General features: G+C 32.5%; 2 protein-coding genes across 8 annotated transcripts in view; one reads left to right on the top strand and one right to left on the bottom strand.

The window, feature by feature from the left end:
- Positions 1-3,971, top strand: part of LOC134278809 (uncharacterized) — a 24,113-nt gene extending 20,142 nt beyond the window's left edge. For 3 of the 5 annotated variants that reach the window (XM_062761102.1, XM_062761101.1, XM_062761103.1), the window contains 5 exons: positions 1,198-1,265; positions 2,353-2,429; positions 3,000-3,135; positions 3,351-3,427; positions 3,559-3,971. In XM_062761102.1, the coding sequence (XP_062617086.1) occupies positions 1,198-1,265; positions 2,353-2,429; positions 3,000-3,135; positions 3,351-3,427; positions 3,559-3,614 (414 nt within the window). In that variant the 3' untranslated portion in view covers positions 3,615-3,971. The remainder of the gene's footprint in view (positions 1-1,197; positions 1,266-2,352; positions 2,430-2,999; positions 3,136-3,350; positions 3,428-3,558) is intronic. The other 2 variants (XM_062761100.1, XM_062761099.1) reach the window with 1 other exon arrangement.
- The window catches only part of LOC134278812 (uncharacterized), a 108,199-nt gene that overhangs the window by 87,807 nt on the left and 7,002 nt on the right, over positions 1-13,390 (bottom strand). For all 3 annotated transcript variants that reach the window (XM_062761110.1, XM_062761108.1, XM_062761109.1), the window contains exons 11-22: positions 13,233-13,363; positions 12,871-12,966; positions 12,592-12,681; positions 10,171-10,290; positions 9,640-9,832; positions 8,990-9,136; positions 8,683-8,768; positions 8,180-8,250; positions 7,956-8,020; positions 7,513-7,654; positions 7,122-7,195; positions 6,573-6,591 (exon numbers count right to left, since the gene is read on the bottom strand). In XM_062761110.1, the coding sequence (XP_062617094.1) occupies positions 6,575-6,591; positions 7,122-7,195; positions 7,513-7,654; positions 7,956-8,020; positions 8,180-8,250; positions 8,683-8,768; positions 8,990-9,136; positions 9,640-9,832; positions 10,171-10,290; positions 12,592-12,681; positions 12,871-12,966; positions 13,233-13,363 (1,232 nt within the window). In that variant the 3' untranslated portion in view covers positions 6,573-6,574. The remainder of the gene's footprint in view (positions 1-6,572; positions 6,592-7,121; positions 7,196-7,512; positions 7,655-7,955; positions 8,021-8,179; positions 8,251-8,682; positions 8,769-8,989; positions 9,137-9,639; positions 9,833-10,170; positions 10,291-12,591; positions 12,682-12,870; positions 12,967-13,232; positions 13,364-13,390) is intronic.

Below are 13,390 nucleotides of genomic sequence, written 5' to 3' on the forward strand. Positions count from 1 at the left end.
CTGCAAAGTCATCGTACATATATGTTGTTGAAGCAAATAAGTCTATAGAGCTGTTCTGAATTTGACCTCTGACATGACTCTCTATGAGATGTTGTTAGATGTGAGTGTAGTGAGAATGCAAGCAGATCTAACATCTAATTTTAATAAGATTGCCTTGTCCTCTGAGATAATAAGGGCCCCGCTCGGCGGGTGCCCTATAGTGATCAGTCTGTCCGTCTGAGATCTTTTGTCCGGACCATATCTTCTCCCCCCTTGGCCCAATCTGGCTCATACTTCACCCACAGAGTGCCTTTGGGTAATGGGTTTGCAGTGACTTTTAACCTTGTTTCTAGGTCAGAGGTCAAGGTCAAAGGAGAACTATATGAAAAATCATTGTTTGGAGCATATTTTCTCTCCCATTTGTCAAATGTGGTCCATACTTCACTCACAGAGTGCAATTGATCAATTAATGTGCAGTGACCTTGAACAAAGTTTCTAGGTCAAGGGTGAATGTCAAAAATAGCCTTTCTGTTTAAATTCTTGTCTGGAGCATATGTTCACTTTCCTTGGCCCAATTTGGCTCATACTTCACTCACAGAGTGAATTTGGGTAAAGGATGTGCAGTGACCTTGAACCATGTTTCTAGGTCAAAGGTTAAGGTATAGCAGAATTATATGAAAAATCCTTGTTTGGAGCATATCTTCTCTCCTCTTTGTCCAATGTGGCTAATACCTCACTCACAGAGTGCCAGTGGTCAATGAATGTGTAGTGACCTTGAACAAAGTTTCTAGGTCAAGTGTCAGGGTCAAAAGTAGCCTCTCTGTTAAAAATCTTTGTTCGATGCATAATTTCTTTCCTTTAAGTCCACTCGGCCTCAAACAAATTGATGATGTAATGATTTTCCTTCCATATTATGATAGAGGATATGCAACAATTTTCTTAGAGGATACATTTCTATAAGTTTTTTAATTGTGTTATTTTTCAGGGAGTAGTTACTTTTTATCCCCTTTAATCTCAAACACCTTCAAAATTAACCCTTTTCAGCTACCTTACATTTTCATGTTCATTGCCAAAAGCGGGGCCCTTTGAAATGCCACCATCTCAATGATATTTAGTTATATACATGTATATGACACAGGAAAATACCAAACACTGTGAAGATTTATGGCATTTGTGTGATTAAATATGTAATTAAAAAACATAATGTTTCTCTTTAAGGTGGTTTGGCCAATAGGAATTGTTGATCGCTACAGTTTTGGAGAAAGAGGAAAAGAAGTGGAAGTGGTGTAAGTAAAATAACCAGCTTCTGACAAAATTGTAGATCATTGATTGGATAAAAACAGAGCACATGATGCCTTGAAAATGTCGAGAATTTTTCGCGATGTTAAAATGTTCCTTTGCAAAAATTAAACATCACCAACTAGTTTACCCCTAGTAAATCGAGAAATAAAGTCGTGAATAAAAGTTGGTTTACAGTATCCATCAAATACAAGATTAATCTGTTTTATATGTAACTGCATAACTGATGGCTAATAAGACAGGCTTGGTTCCAAAAAGTAAAGCTATTGAAGATATTTAGATCATGTTAAATCTTTTTGTCACAGACAATAATGCATGATATATAAATTTATTTCTGTTAAGAACGGCATTGCTATAATCTGAGAGATAATTTGTGAAAAATACTGCCAAATAACTGCAACAGAAAAATATATCTCCTCCTTCTTGAAGCAAACTAAGTCATATGAAAGGGGAGGGGTGAACTAATAATTGTTAGGAACAGCAGGTCTGTATCAAAATTGCATTTTGAAATACAGTCAAATCTCATTATCCCAAACTTGTGGGATAGTAAAAATTTTCTTTTTTATCTAAGGATTCAAGATATCAGGTGTAAAATAAACAATAAGAGGTTGGGACCCAAATCATGGTATTCAAGATTTCAGTGTTTGAGATACTAAAGTTAAACTGTAGTTCAACTGTATATGTACATAAAAGATTTTGAATGAAAATTTTCAGATAATACAACATTGTTTTCAAAATTCACCAGAAGTTAACACAAAAAAATTCTAAATTTAGTCTTGACAAATTTCCTCCCATTTTCCTTCATCTGAATTGAATTTAAATTGCTTCCTGCTTATTAGGAGTTATTTATTGCATCACACAGATGGTCCTAACATCCTGTCTGCTAGTTAGGTCTATGACAGGAAGCTTCACAGGACAGAGCAGATTGCACTGATGGAAGTGTGTGTCTCTTTTTTTTTGAAGATTAAATATTCTTGTCATTCCTCGGAAATAGGAACTGGGTGATATCATCTAAATTAGTCAGGGCAAAGTTTCCAGAGGTGTAAAAATAACTTTGTTGTATTTGTTTGACAGGGGTAGCGACACTACACCACCTCCTCAAATGCCTTTAGCAGAGGGGCCACGGGAATCAGACACCAGACAAGCTATGGGTGAGTGATTTTTAAGATTTTGCAAAGTGGTTGTTAAAGAATTTGCAAAGTGGTTTTAAAGGTTGTGTGTGCAAAATTGAAGAGAAAGTGTTTTAAGGATTGAAATATTTTATAAATTTGCTTTAAAGTAAAGAATGACTCCTTTATATTCGTAAATTTTTTTTTAAAGCCATATATGGGTAGTGAATACAAAATTAAAGAAATATAGTTAATACATTTAAATTAAAGCTTTTTATATGCATGAAGCTGTAATGTGTTATTTAAATGTAAGGAAAAAAAGATCCAAATTAAATTGTGATATCTTTATGTACTTAGATTTTGTGGAAAAGTTCTATCTTTATATAGTAATGATACAAATAATAAGTTCTTATAATTTAGCATATATGACCATATTTTTAAAATGCTCTATATAATCTTGAGAAATACTCATAAAAATGAGAATCAAATGAGAATTTCCTGTTACCAAGTTCTTGCAAATAAAAATTGATTAATCTTTTTTTGAATTTTGTTAAATTTTTACAACAATTGAGTAAAAAAAAAAGCTCGATATTGTATTACTTTCTGTTTTAGAAGGGGAAATTATCCTTTGGCAGTGGATTGATGAAACAAATGTGCTTCATACACTCTCAAAAGAAGAGTCAGTAAGGCTGGAAGATGTATACCAGAAAAAGTCAGGGACAATAATAGTAGGATACAAGGGGCTACAGTGAGTATTTATAAGGCATAAGTCAGTGATTGTTACAATTTTAGGACAATGTCCCAGTATATTTATTGAATTCAGGGGCCAACATGCATTTTGTCAGACCTAATATTGCCAAGTACCAAAGTTTGCCTGAACTGAAAACAAATAGTTTGGATGGAGGGGGTGGCATTATTTTAGATGCTGGAAATTAATTTACATAACCTTTTTTTTTTTTAAAGACTTCGCTGCCAACCAGCTCAAATGAAGTACAGGGACTGTGGCGGAAAGAGTAGAACAGGAAAACTGATACGTAAAGGTACAAACAATTTTACTATTGTAGAACTACTTCTGTTCATTTTTTTTTGAAAACCAACTATGGTACTCTTTTCACATGTTTCAACTTTGAATAATTATATGACAGTCACATTCTATTTTATTTTATTACAGTGTGCAACCATGATGAGGCTGAAACATATTACTGCATTGAAACCTTGTCACAGTAGTGAAGAAGCATTAGGAACACAGAAATACAGCTAGTATATGATGGAACCACACATATTCTTGGAGTTTATAGCATAAAATGAAAAATACAAGCAGATTTTTGTACAGTTAGACTGCTGTTTTGAATGGGTTTTTTTTTTTGGTATGGTCAGATTTATGAGGTTTTTTTTCACCCAGTATTCTGATATTTTTAATGTATGTGAGTACATTTATATTATTTCTTATGCTGACTGTGTTAATCTCTAGTCAGTCGGAATCGCCTGTATACTTTGTTGCATTTTTTTTGCAAATATGATTATTATTCATGAAAAAATGAATTATTTTGTGATTTTTTTTCAAAAACACCAAAGATTATAGAAAGTGCCATCTTTGTTAAAAAGTCCAATTTCTTCTTTTCCTTAACTTAATGTAAACGTTGACTCTAATCAAGACCTTTGTTTATGTGGTATTATCCAAAATATTCTTACTGAAGATTATTTTTTGACACTAACGTTTTATTCATTATGTATATATATAGGTAAATTCCTTCGTGGCAAAATTTAGCTGTCATATATAGGATGTAAAAATTTGATGAGTTTCAATGCTGCATCTTTATATATTTGAACAAAACTTGGCCTCTTCAATATTTCACTGCTAAAAGCTTATGAAACAAATTTATATTCTTGCAGTTAAAAGCAGTGGGAGAATAAAAAAGTGTTTCTTATGCATGACTCTCTATGATATTACAGTGTATTTGCTATTTATTTACGGAGCATGAACATTTTGTTGTTGCTGCTGCTGTAGATTCAGTATTGCATATCCTATTTTATTAATGGGATTCTTTTTGCTGACTTTACCGGAATGCTTATTTATGATTATGCAGACTCTGTTATAAAAATGTTCATTATAATTTTGGAAGTCACTAATCACTTGTAGTTACATATTTATCGTATTAATATTGTTTTAGCACCTTATAAATTGTTTTGATGCATTATTATTTTTAAATTTTTTTAGGGGAGGGAGAGTCAGATTAGGTTTGTAAATAAGACGGAATGTGTCAATTGCATCAATTAAACTAAGATACCATATAGGGAGTTTGTATAAACTTCATTCCTGTTTGTATTATATACTGTTTTGGTATGCAGTGTTTATTGATACATGTAATGAGAAATCGGTGAAATAATTCTTGTACCTAATTTGTAAATTTCTGTTTATGATTATAGAGGTATTTAAATAAATTCTTATAGATTTTTTTCTATTAAAGACGAGTGTTTTATTTATTTATATTTGGTCCAATCCATAGATTTGTAATAAAAATTTAGTTATTATGGTGAAATTAACCATGATTGGAAGTGAAGAATGAATTCTTGGCAAATAACCATAAGCAGCTTATGTATATAATACCATATAAGTGGAAATTTTAGCTAGATGCAAATTTAGCGATTTGTCCTTAAAGATTGGTATTCTATTTTAGTGAGATGTAATTTTAGCGATTTTAAAAAGCTCACTAAAGAAGCTATTACAAATAAAGCGCAATTAATTTTTAGTGATATTCAATTTTAGAGATCTTGGCACCCCTGCTAATAATGCTAAAATTAAATCTTCGCTAAAAATTCTGCTTACACAATATAAAAGATTAAATAAGTTTTAAATACAATTTGTTATATCCACTAGGTTCACAAAATGAATTGTAATGCTTATTGCAAAGTGGTTTTCATTTCATACAAATTATCCCACATTTCCGACCATCTTCGATGCCTTTGTATACCCAGCAGACTAGAGTGATTCCTTAAATATACAAAGATTTTACTTGGTTATAAACATAATTTGTTACATATTGGCATTGCCTATATAAAGTAAAAACAGACACAACAGAGCAATATATTTATCTCTTTTTATTTACAATCTTTAATATTTTTTTTTACTTGCCAACTTCAATGGCAAAACAAAAGCTTACACAGTGTACAACAAATTTCATAGCACAAACTCTTCGAAAACAATACAGCTGATCTTTAAGACATAATTTTGAATTGTTGTTTTTTTCCTCTATATAATCATTGGAATACTTTTAAACGTGAGAATGAAACACCATGGATATATCAAAATGATTTGGAGTCCAAACTATCTTTTCTTAATTTTAATATCTCAAATGAATGGGTATCTCAAAGTTTTTCCCCAGTACCACTGAGTTTGAAATATTGGGTTTATTCATGTATTAGTCTAGCATGTGACACCAAGACAAATCTGCTTTTAATAGCATCTTTTTGTCTTAGTCTTTATCACAAATCTTAAAAACAACAAAAAGTGTGACTATCAAATTTGAAACATTCATGACAATATATTTAAATAAAAATAATAATAAAAACCCACTTTCGCTCATTTAATCATCAACAACTAGCATTCAAATTGGTTCAGGCTAATATCGCACTAAAAATAGTAAAATAAATTCACACTGAAAATTAAAATTGCAAGTATTTGAAACTTTTGAAACATTTATCCTATTTATACAGTAAAACTAAATACATATATAAACTACAGAATCTACCAAACTGTAATAGAGTTTGATTAACAAAAAAAAAATTTGTAGTTGGAAATAATGATGCAAACTTATACGGTTTTTAGCCGTCCTTCAAAATTTTGTATTTTATTTTTAACAGAAGCAACTGAATTTTTTTAGCAATTTTAAAATGTTCACTAAAGCAGCTAGTACAAATAACACACAATTTATTTTTTGCGATATTCAATTTTAGTGATCTCAACAGTCTCGCTAATAATGCCAAAATTAAATCCTCGCTAAAATTTCTACTTAAACGGTATACCAAACTGTAGATTTTTTATTAAAAACAGATGCAAAATGGAAATCATGAGATGTGATTATACAAGAGACAATTCTTGCAGTCACAATTGGCTCACAGTAACTTTGCTGATCTTTAGCATGGTATGACATCGTCAACTGTAATTAATTTTTTTGCAAGTTCTATGTTCACGTCATTGTCACTTCTGGAAAACAAAAAAAGATATATTTTGATTTAAGATGAGTATTTGATCAGATTGTAATTCCAATATTTAAAAAAAAATTGTTTATGTTTAAATATATATGGTTTAAACATTATCTGGCAAGTAAAAAAATTCTTTGTTGCAACTTTTCTAGAATCAGACCATCCATTGGTTAGACTCTATACTTTTAGACACATTTTCTGTCATTTTCACCAGACAGAATGTTTTCATCACTCTGATTGTATAAACATTATGATTATCAGTATGTAACAAAAAATATTATTTCCATACAACAGCTGTCTAAATCTGTTGTAAAATGAAAGACTGTGGATTGCAAAGATTACTTTTTAGAAATATGACATGAAAAGATAAAACAAATTTTAATATCAACTGGAACAAAACTTATAGGACTAAAAATATCAATGTTGGGTAGTGAATCTTGGAGCCCATATAATCCATAAGTTTTTTTTTAAATGGTGTGTACATTGTACAACCCTGTTAAAGATTAAAACATTAATAATTTATTGACAAACCTATTCGCCTTATTTGGTACTCTGCTCCTGTTGACACATTTCTTTGACACTTCTTATCTGGAATGACTCGGTATCTAGGTAAAAATTTAGACAATATAAATAAATTTATTTCACATATTTTCTGAATTCATAACATTTCAACATAAAAATTGAAGAGAAAGGGATCACACACTGATGTCTAATTGTTTTTGTAAGAGCTGTTTATGAGGACTGGTCATTTTATGTTCTATAATACAAGCTACATGCAACTTTTCGATTACTGAAATACAAAATACTGATGCAAAATTCATCTACAATACTTCAAAAGATTCCTTAGCTTAAAACATTTTGTTCAGACTTTACAAGAATTATCAATGATAGCTTTTCTAACTGCCCTGAGTTCAGATCTTACTTTTCATTCTCACACTCCACAACTACTGTCCCCTTGCCCTGTCTGGTCTGGTAGATGTGTTCTATTTTGTCTGAGGTGTCCCCGTAGTGGTCCCTCCAGCGGCCATCTTTATCCCGCCACTGCCATTGGCCCTTCTTCTCAGCTTCAAGTAAAAGAAAACAAATTATTTTTGAATAGAGCTGCCATGGGTGAAACAAATTAATTAATAAAAAGTATAAAATTTATATCAATCTAAATTTTGACAAATCCTTTGAAAATTAAGATACAAGTCATTAAAAATCACCTTCAAAAGATGGCATATTTCTTTTTGAGGTTGGTTTAATAGTTAACAATAATTTTTTGAATTATTTTAAAAAATAAGGTGAAAAAAAATAGTTATTCAGCAAAACTGAATTATCTTTATTTTGGTTTGGTAATTAAAAATAGATGTACAAAATATTCACTTGATTCCTGGAGATTTAAGTCCCCTGAAATTCCTGTAGCTCCTTCTGTAACTATGCACTGTGGACTGCAAAAGTACCAGCAATGTAAAACATTATATAGATTGAACAGATATTTCAATACAAATAGTAGTTTTTAACTCAATTCACAACATACATGTAGTTTTTATCCAGCAACACATTTTAGTCAAAGACATGGGGGGGGTTGTTAAAATAATGATGCTTACCAGACTTCAACGTCATATTTTCCAAACAATCCAAATCTATAATTTCCTCTTTTACCATTGTCCCATCTCACCTGTGGAGGAAATGTTATATTTATTCATTTGCATTTCACATTTTCCAAAACAAATATCTATATATACATGCAAATAATTCCTTATTCAAGATGGCACATGAACATATATTATATAATGACAACCAAAAGTAACCATGTTATGATTAGGTAATAACTGAATATGAGAATAGTGAAATGACACATATATAATGCAATGTGATATTGATACATATGTAATGCAATGTAATATATGTAACACAATGTAAAAATTTTACATTTGCCAATGCCTTTCCTTATATGACAATAAAACTTAAATTGACAGTCAATTTACAATGACAGTGATCAAATCTACTAAATTCTTCTTCCGACATTATATATCATATATGTTGAATTTCATGTCATTTTCCAAAGATTCTTTAAAATTTATATCTTATTTCTTAAATTGATACCTACATGGACAATACCGCTATCCTCCACTTTAAAGATGACCCCCGAGCTTCCCTCTCCCCCGTCCTGGGATCCCCACTCCCAGTCTTTACCTGTAACAGGTGTCAAACAAAATATCTGTCAAATCTTTACTGATTACGGTGTAAATTTAATATATGTTAAGAAATTTCAACACACAATGCTTTCCAGCTCAAAACTGCAACCTTCACATTAAAAAGTGAGATTTTATAGTAAAATCAATTTAAATAATATATAGTCTTGGGGTCATTTATATCGAATACTAATGATTAGAATATAACATAACACTATCCACCTCTCCTTGCCCTGACTCCTACAGCCACCATCATTCCTGGTGGTAACATACGTGGCTCATCCACCATCCTAACGTCCTTAGCTCCACTATCCGCCCCGTACCTGTATTTTCCACGATTTCCGTTGTCCCATTCTACTGTCAAGTAGCCTGAAAATGATTCAATAAGTTTTATAAAATGTTCATAAATTGAAGAAATATATCAGAAAGATTTTTATGACAAAATTACATGTACATTTCAATTTCTAAATTACTTTGATTATCAAATTTATATCTAAAATACATGTATATGTTCCAGGTATAGTAAAAGCTTTTTTATTCCAAACACCTCTTCTTCCCAAAAAATTGATTGATTTAGACAGCATTCTGGATAAGAAAAGACTTAACTTGGAGCTTAAAGTTTTTATCATATTAAGCAAGATTTCTAAACACACATCCCTATTAGACAAGTTTAATTGTACTTTTATGATAATGTGAATAATATTGCCAGAAATTAAATATCCAATGTGCCTTGCAAAAATAATTTATTTTTCTCAGAATGTCTTAGATCTACAATTTTCTTAATATCATGCATGTGAGAGATGACAAGATATCTCACCTCTTGCTTTGTGGGCTACCACAGTCACAGGCAGATTATCATTTTGTATTCTCACCTCGTGCTTTGTGGGCTACGACAGTCCCAGGCAGATTATCATCCTGGTTCTCCCATCTCCAGTCTGGGCCTCGTCTCACTCGCGAACCAATCGGGGGCATCTCCTTTGTCTCTATGGAGCTGCTATCAAATCCCCCCGTGGCACCTCCCTGTGCCTTTTGCTCACTCTCCCTTATCATCCTTAAAGCCTCGTCCTAAATAAATATGAAAAAAAATGGCAATAAGACAAACATTAAAATCCATATTTTCCTTAAAAGTGCACCTAAACCTACATAAATTACTGGTATGCATTGCTTAAAAGTCTAGGGATTTGTGGAACATACTGCATTAACTGATTTACATGTACAGTATTGGACCTAATTTTGTTACAAATGCACAAGCTCTTTTTTTATGACAATATAGCTAATGTACATGTCAATACTTCTCCAAAGCAGTCAAATTTCAGTGTTTCCAATGTAATTGTACTGTAATCTGAATGTTAATGCTCAATGAATTCTTCAATCAATGTGAAGTTATATATAAGTCTACTCACCACCTCTGCCTCCTCAAAACCCGCCCCTCCCTCTGCCTCCTTGATCTTCTGCTTCAATTCCTCGTCTGACAATTCAGGTCCTCTCAGGGCTCCATCATGGATAACCTTGGCTACTACAGTCTGTAAATGAAAGAAAAAGTGAGCAAGCTCAAATACCCTACGCTCCCCCAAAACTCAAAGTGCTGAAAATCCCGGACAAAATGAAAGAATCGGAATTTTCCGGTAATGTGCACATCTACAAATTGTGTCCTAAATATCTGCAAAGTTTGATGAAATTCTGTGCAGCGGTTTATGAGGAGTTGCGCTGACAAACTGTTCACCACTATACTCAAGATATCCCCCAAAATCTAAGTTGTAAAGTGCCGAAATTCCCAGAAAAATAAAGGAATAGGAATTTCCTGGTAAAATGCACATCTATTATTGTGTCCTAAATATCTGCAAAGTCTGACGAAATTCTGTGCACCGGTTTATGAGGGGTCGCGCTGACAAAATGTTCATCTATATATTCAAGGTATGGCCAAAAATCTAATTTGAAAAGTGCCAAAATTCCCAGAAAAATAAAGGAATAGGAATTTCCTGGTAATATGCAAATCTACACACTGTGTCCTAAATATCTCCAAAGTTAGACGAAAATCTGTGCAGCGGTTTATGAGGAATTGCGCTGACAAACTGTTCATCTCTATAATCAAGGTATGGCTACATGCCCAAGTTAAAAAATGCGGAAATTTGCGGAAAAAATAACGGAATCAGAATTTCCTGGTAATATGCACATCTACACACTGTGTCCTAAATATCTGCAAAGTTTGATGAAATTCTGTGCAGCGGTTTATGAGGAGTTGCGCTGACAAACTGTTCACCACTATACTCAAGATATCCCCCAAAATCTAAGTTGTAAAGTGCCGAAATTCCCAGAAAAATAAAGGAATAGGAATTTCCTGGTAAAATGCACATCTATTATTGTGTCCTAAATATCTGCAAAGTTTGGCGAAATTCTGTGCACCGGTTTATGAGGGGTCGCACCGACAAAATGTTCATCTCTATATTCAAGGTATGGCCAAATGCCTAAGTTAAAAAGTGCGGAAATTCCCGGGAAAAATAAAGGAATCGGAATTTCCTTGTAATATGCACATCTATACATTGTGTTCTAAATACCTGCAAAGTTTGACGAAATTCTGTGCAGCGGTTTATGAGGAGTTGCGCTGACAAACTGTTCATCTCTATATTCAAGGTATGGCCAAATGCCTAAGTTAAAAAGTGCAAACGGGAAAAATAATGGAATCGGAATTTCCTGGTAATATGCACATCTACACATTGTGTCCTAAATACCTGCAAAGTTTGACGAAATTCTGTGCTGCGGTTTATGAGGAGTTGCGCTGACAAAAAAAAGGACTGACTGACTGACCGACACTCTGACGGACGGGTCAAAAACATTATACCTCACGCAACTTGTTGCGTGGGGTATAATAACAAGTGCATGTATATATTTTTTAATAAAAAATTGTGTGTCAAAGAATATTTTGACACCCTTGAATGCTTTAACCCCTTCCATGGCAAAGATTTTATGCATTTCTAGATAAATTGATATTAAGATTTCAATGCATTTTTTCGGGTATTTCTTGTAATTTTTACATATACCAATGTATGTATATTGTGAAGGCAGGTATTGAGTAGTTTCTGAAAATGATCATGAAAATATCATTTCAGTTGCCATGGCAACGAAATACACCATAATCATGCTGAAATTTCCATTTATTCAAGAATGAGTTTCATTCTAGTTTTTTTTACTAAGTTAAATATATTTAAAAATATTTTATTGTTGTGTTGAAAATTATGAGCATGTTGTATATCTTTATAAAAACCAATTTAAAATATTTTGGCAGGATTGGGTGGGGTTGGCAGGTAATCACCAGAATTTAGCATTTTTGCGTATTACGTGTTACCACAGCATTGATTTCTATTATTGCAAAATCGCTCAAATAGTGCGCAAAGTTAAACTCAAGCTAGCAAAAAACTGGAACAATCAATAAAAAAAATTTCTGTGTATTATTTTATCGTTATTATCTTCTCTTTCCAATGATACAACAATTATTCTGATATTTGCAGTATTAAAGAAGTTATGAATGTTTTTTCACACTATGCTCATTTTTCAAGTCAGATGCGTAGAAATGCATATATGCCATGGAAGGGGTTAAGGGAGGTAACTCCTACCAACTCCATCTGCAAGGTCTCTTATTTATTTGCTCTGTCCAAATATTGCATTATTCTTTTTAGATAACTATGGGTTAGTCTACTCTTTTTTTTCAGTTATGCTGAGAACATATTCAAATCAATAAATTCTACAGGTATTCGTCAACAATTCAAGAATCTGCGTGTTTTACAGATTTTTTTTTTTTTTTGTGAAGAATATACCATGATACTTACGTTGATGAGGAAATGGTGACTGAGTTTCTTGACATCTGCAGGTTGTACAATGGTTCCCCCTGCTGTGTTTACAAGTTGCCCCAATAAAGTCTGTAAAAGCCATGATACTTGTATATGAAACAAAAACATGAGTACACTAGACTAAAAACTTGTATATTGGAATTCAATCAATGACAAGTTTTCTCTGTATATATTGTGAACATGGGAAAAAAATTTTAACTTTTTGATAATGCTAGTTTATACCATCTTATTTAGAAGTGTCTTGTTGTGTGGACTTACCATATCAGCGTCCTCTCCAATGGGAACACAAGCAAGGTGTCTGGGATCACTGTGTGTACGGAATCTCTCCGCAAACTCCATCAATTTGTGCCACACCTTTATGAAACATTCAAAGTAATTATTCAATTTAATTTGTGAAAGTCAATATTGTAATAAGTTTTTAAGGATTAAGGGGTTTTACGGTAAATGTCTCCCCTTTTGAACCAACATTTGTTAAGATTGTAAATTTTAAGGTAAGTGTTATCCAAGATGTCTTATTAAAAAAGTTGAAATGAAATGATTCCATAGATAGTACAGTGTTTGTCAAAATAACATGTACATGTGTATTGCCTTTCTTTTTTTTCAAAAGAAAGTTCACCAACCTCTTTTTTAGTCCCTCCTTGCTTGACTATGGTGTCTGGTCCATTAAATATTCTCTGGTCGGTCACTCCACCATCAGTCAACAGAATAATGCGGGGGTGGATCTTACGCTCCCGGAATGTTACCACCCCTCCTGAAAGTAAAAAAATCACACAAATAC

This window comes from Saccostrea cucullata, unplaced genomic scaffold (genome assembly GCF_032062105.1).
Source record: "Saccostrea cucullata isolate Sc308-1 unplaced genomic scaffold, CSIRO_AGI_Scuc_v1 ctg491, whole genome shotgun sequence".
NCBI classification, from domain to species: domain Eukaryota; kingdom Metazoa; phylum Mollusca; class Bivalvia; order Ostreida; family Ostreidae; genus Saccostrea; species Saccostrea cuccullata.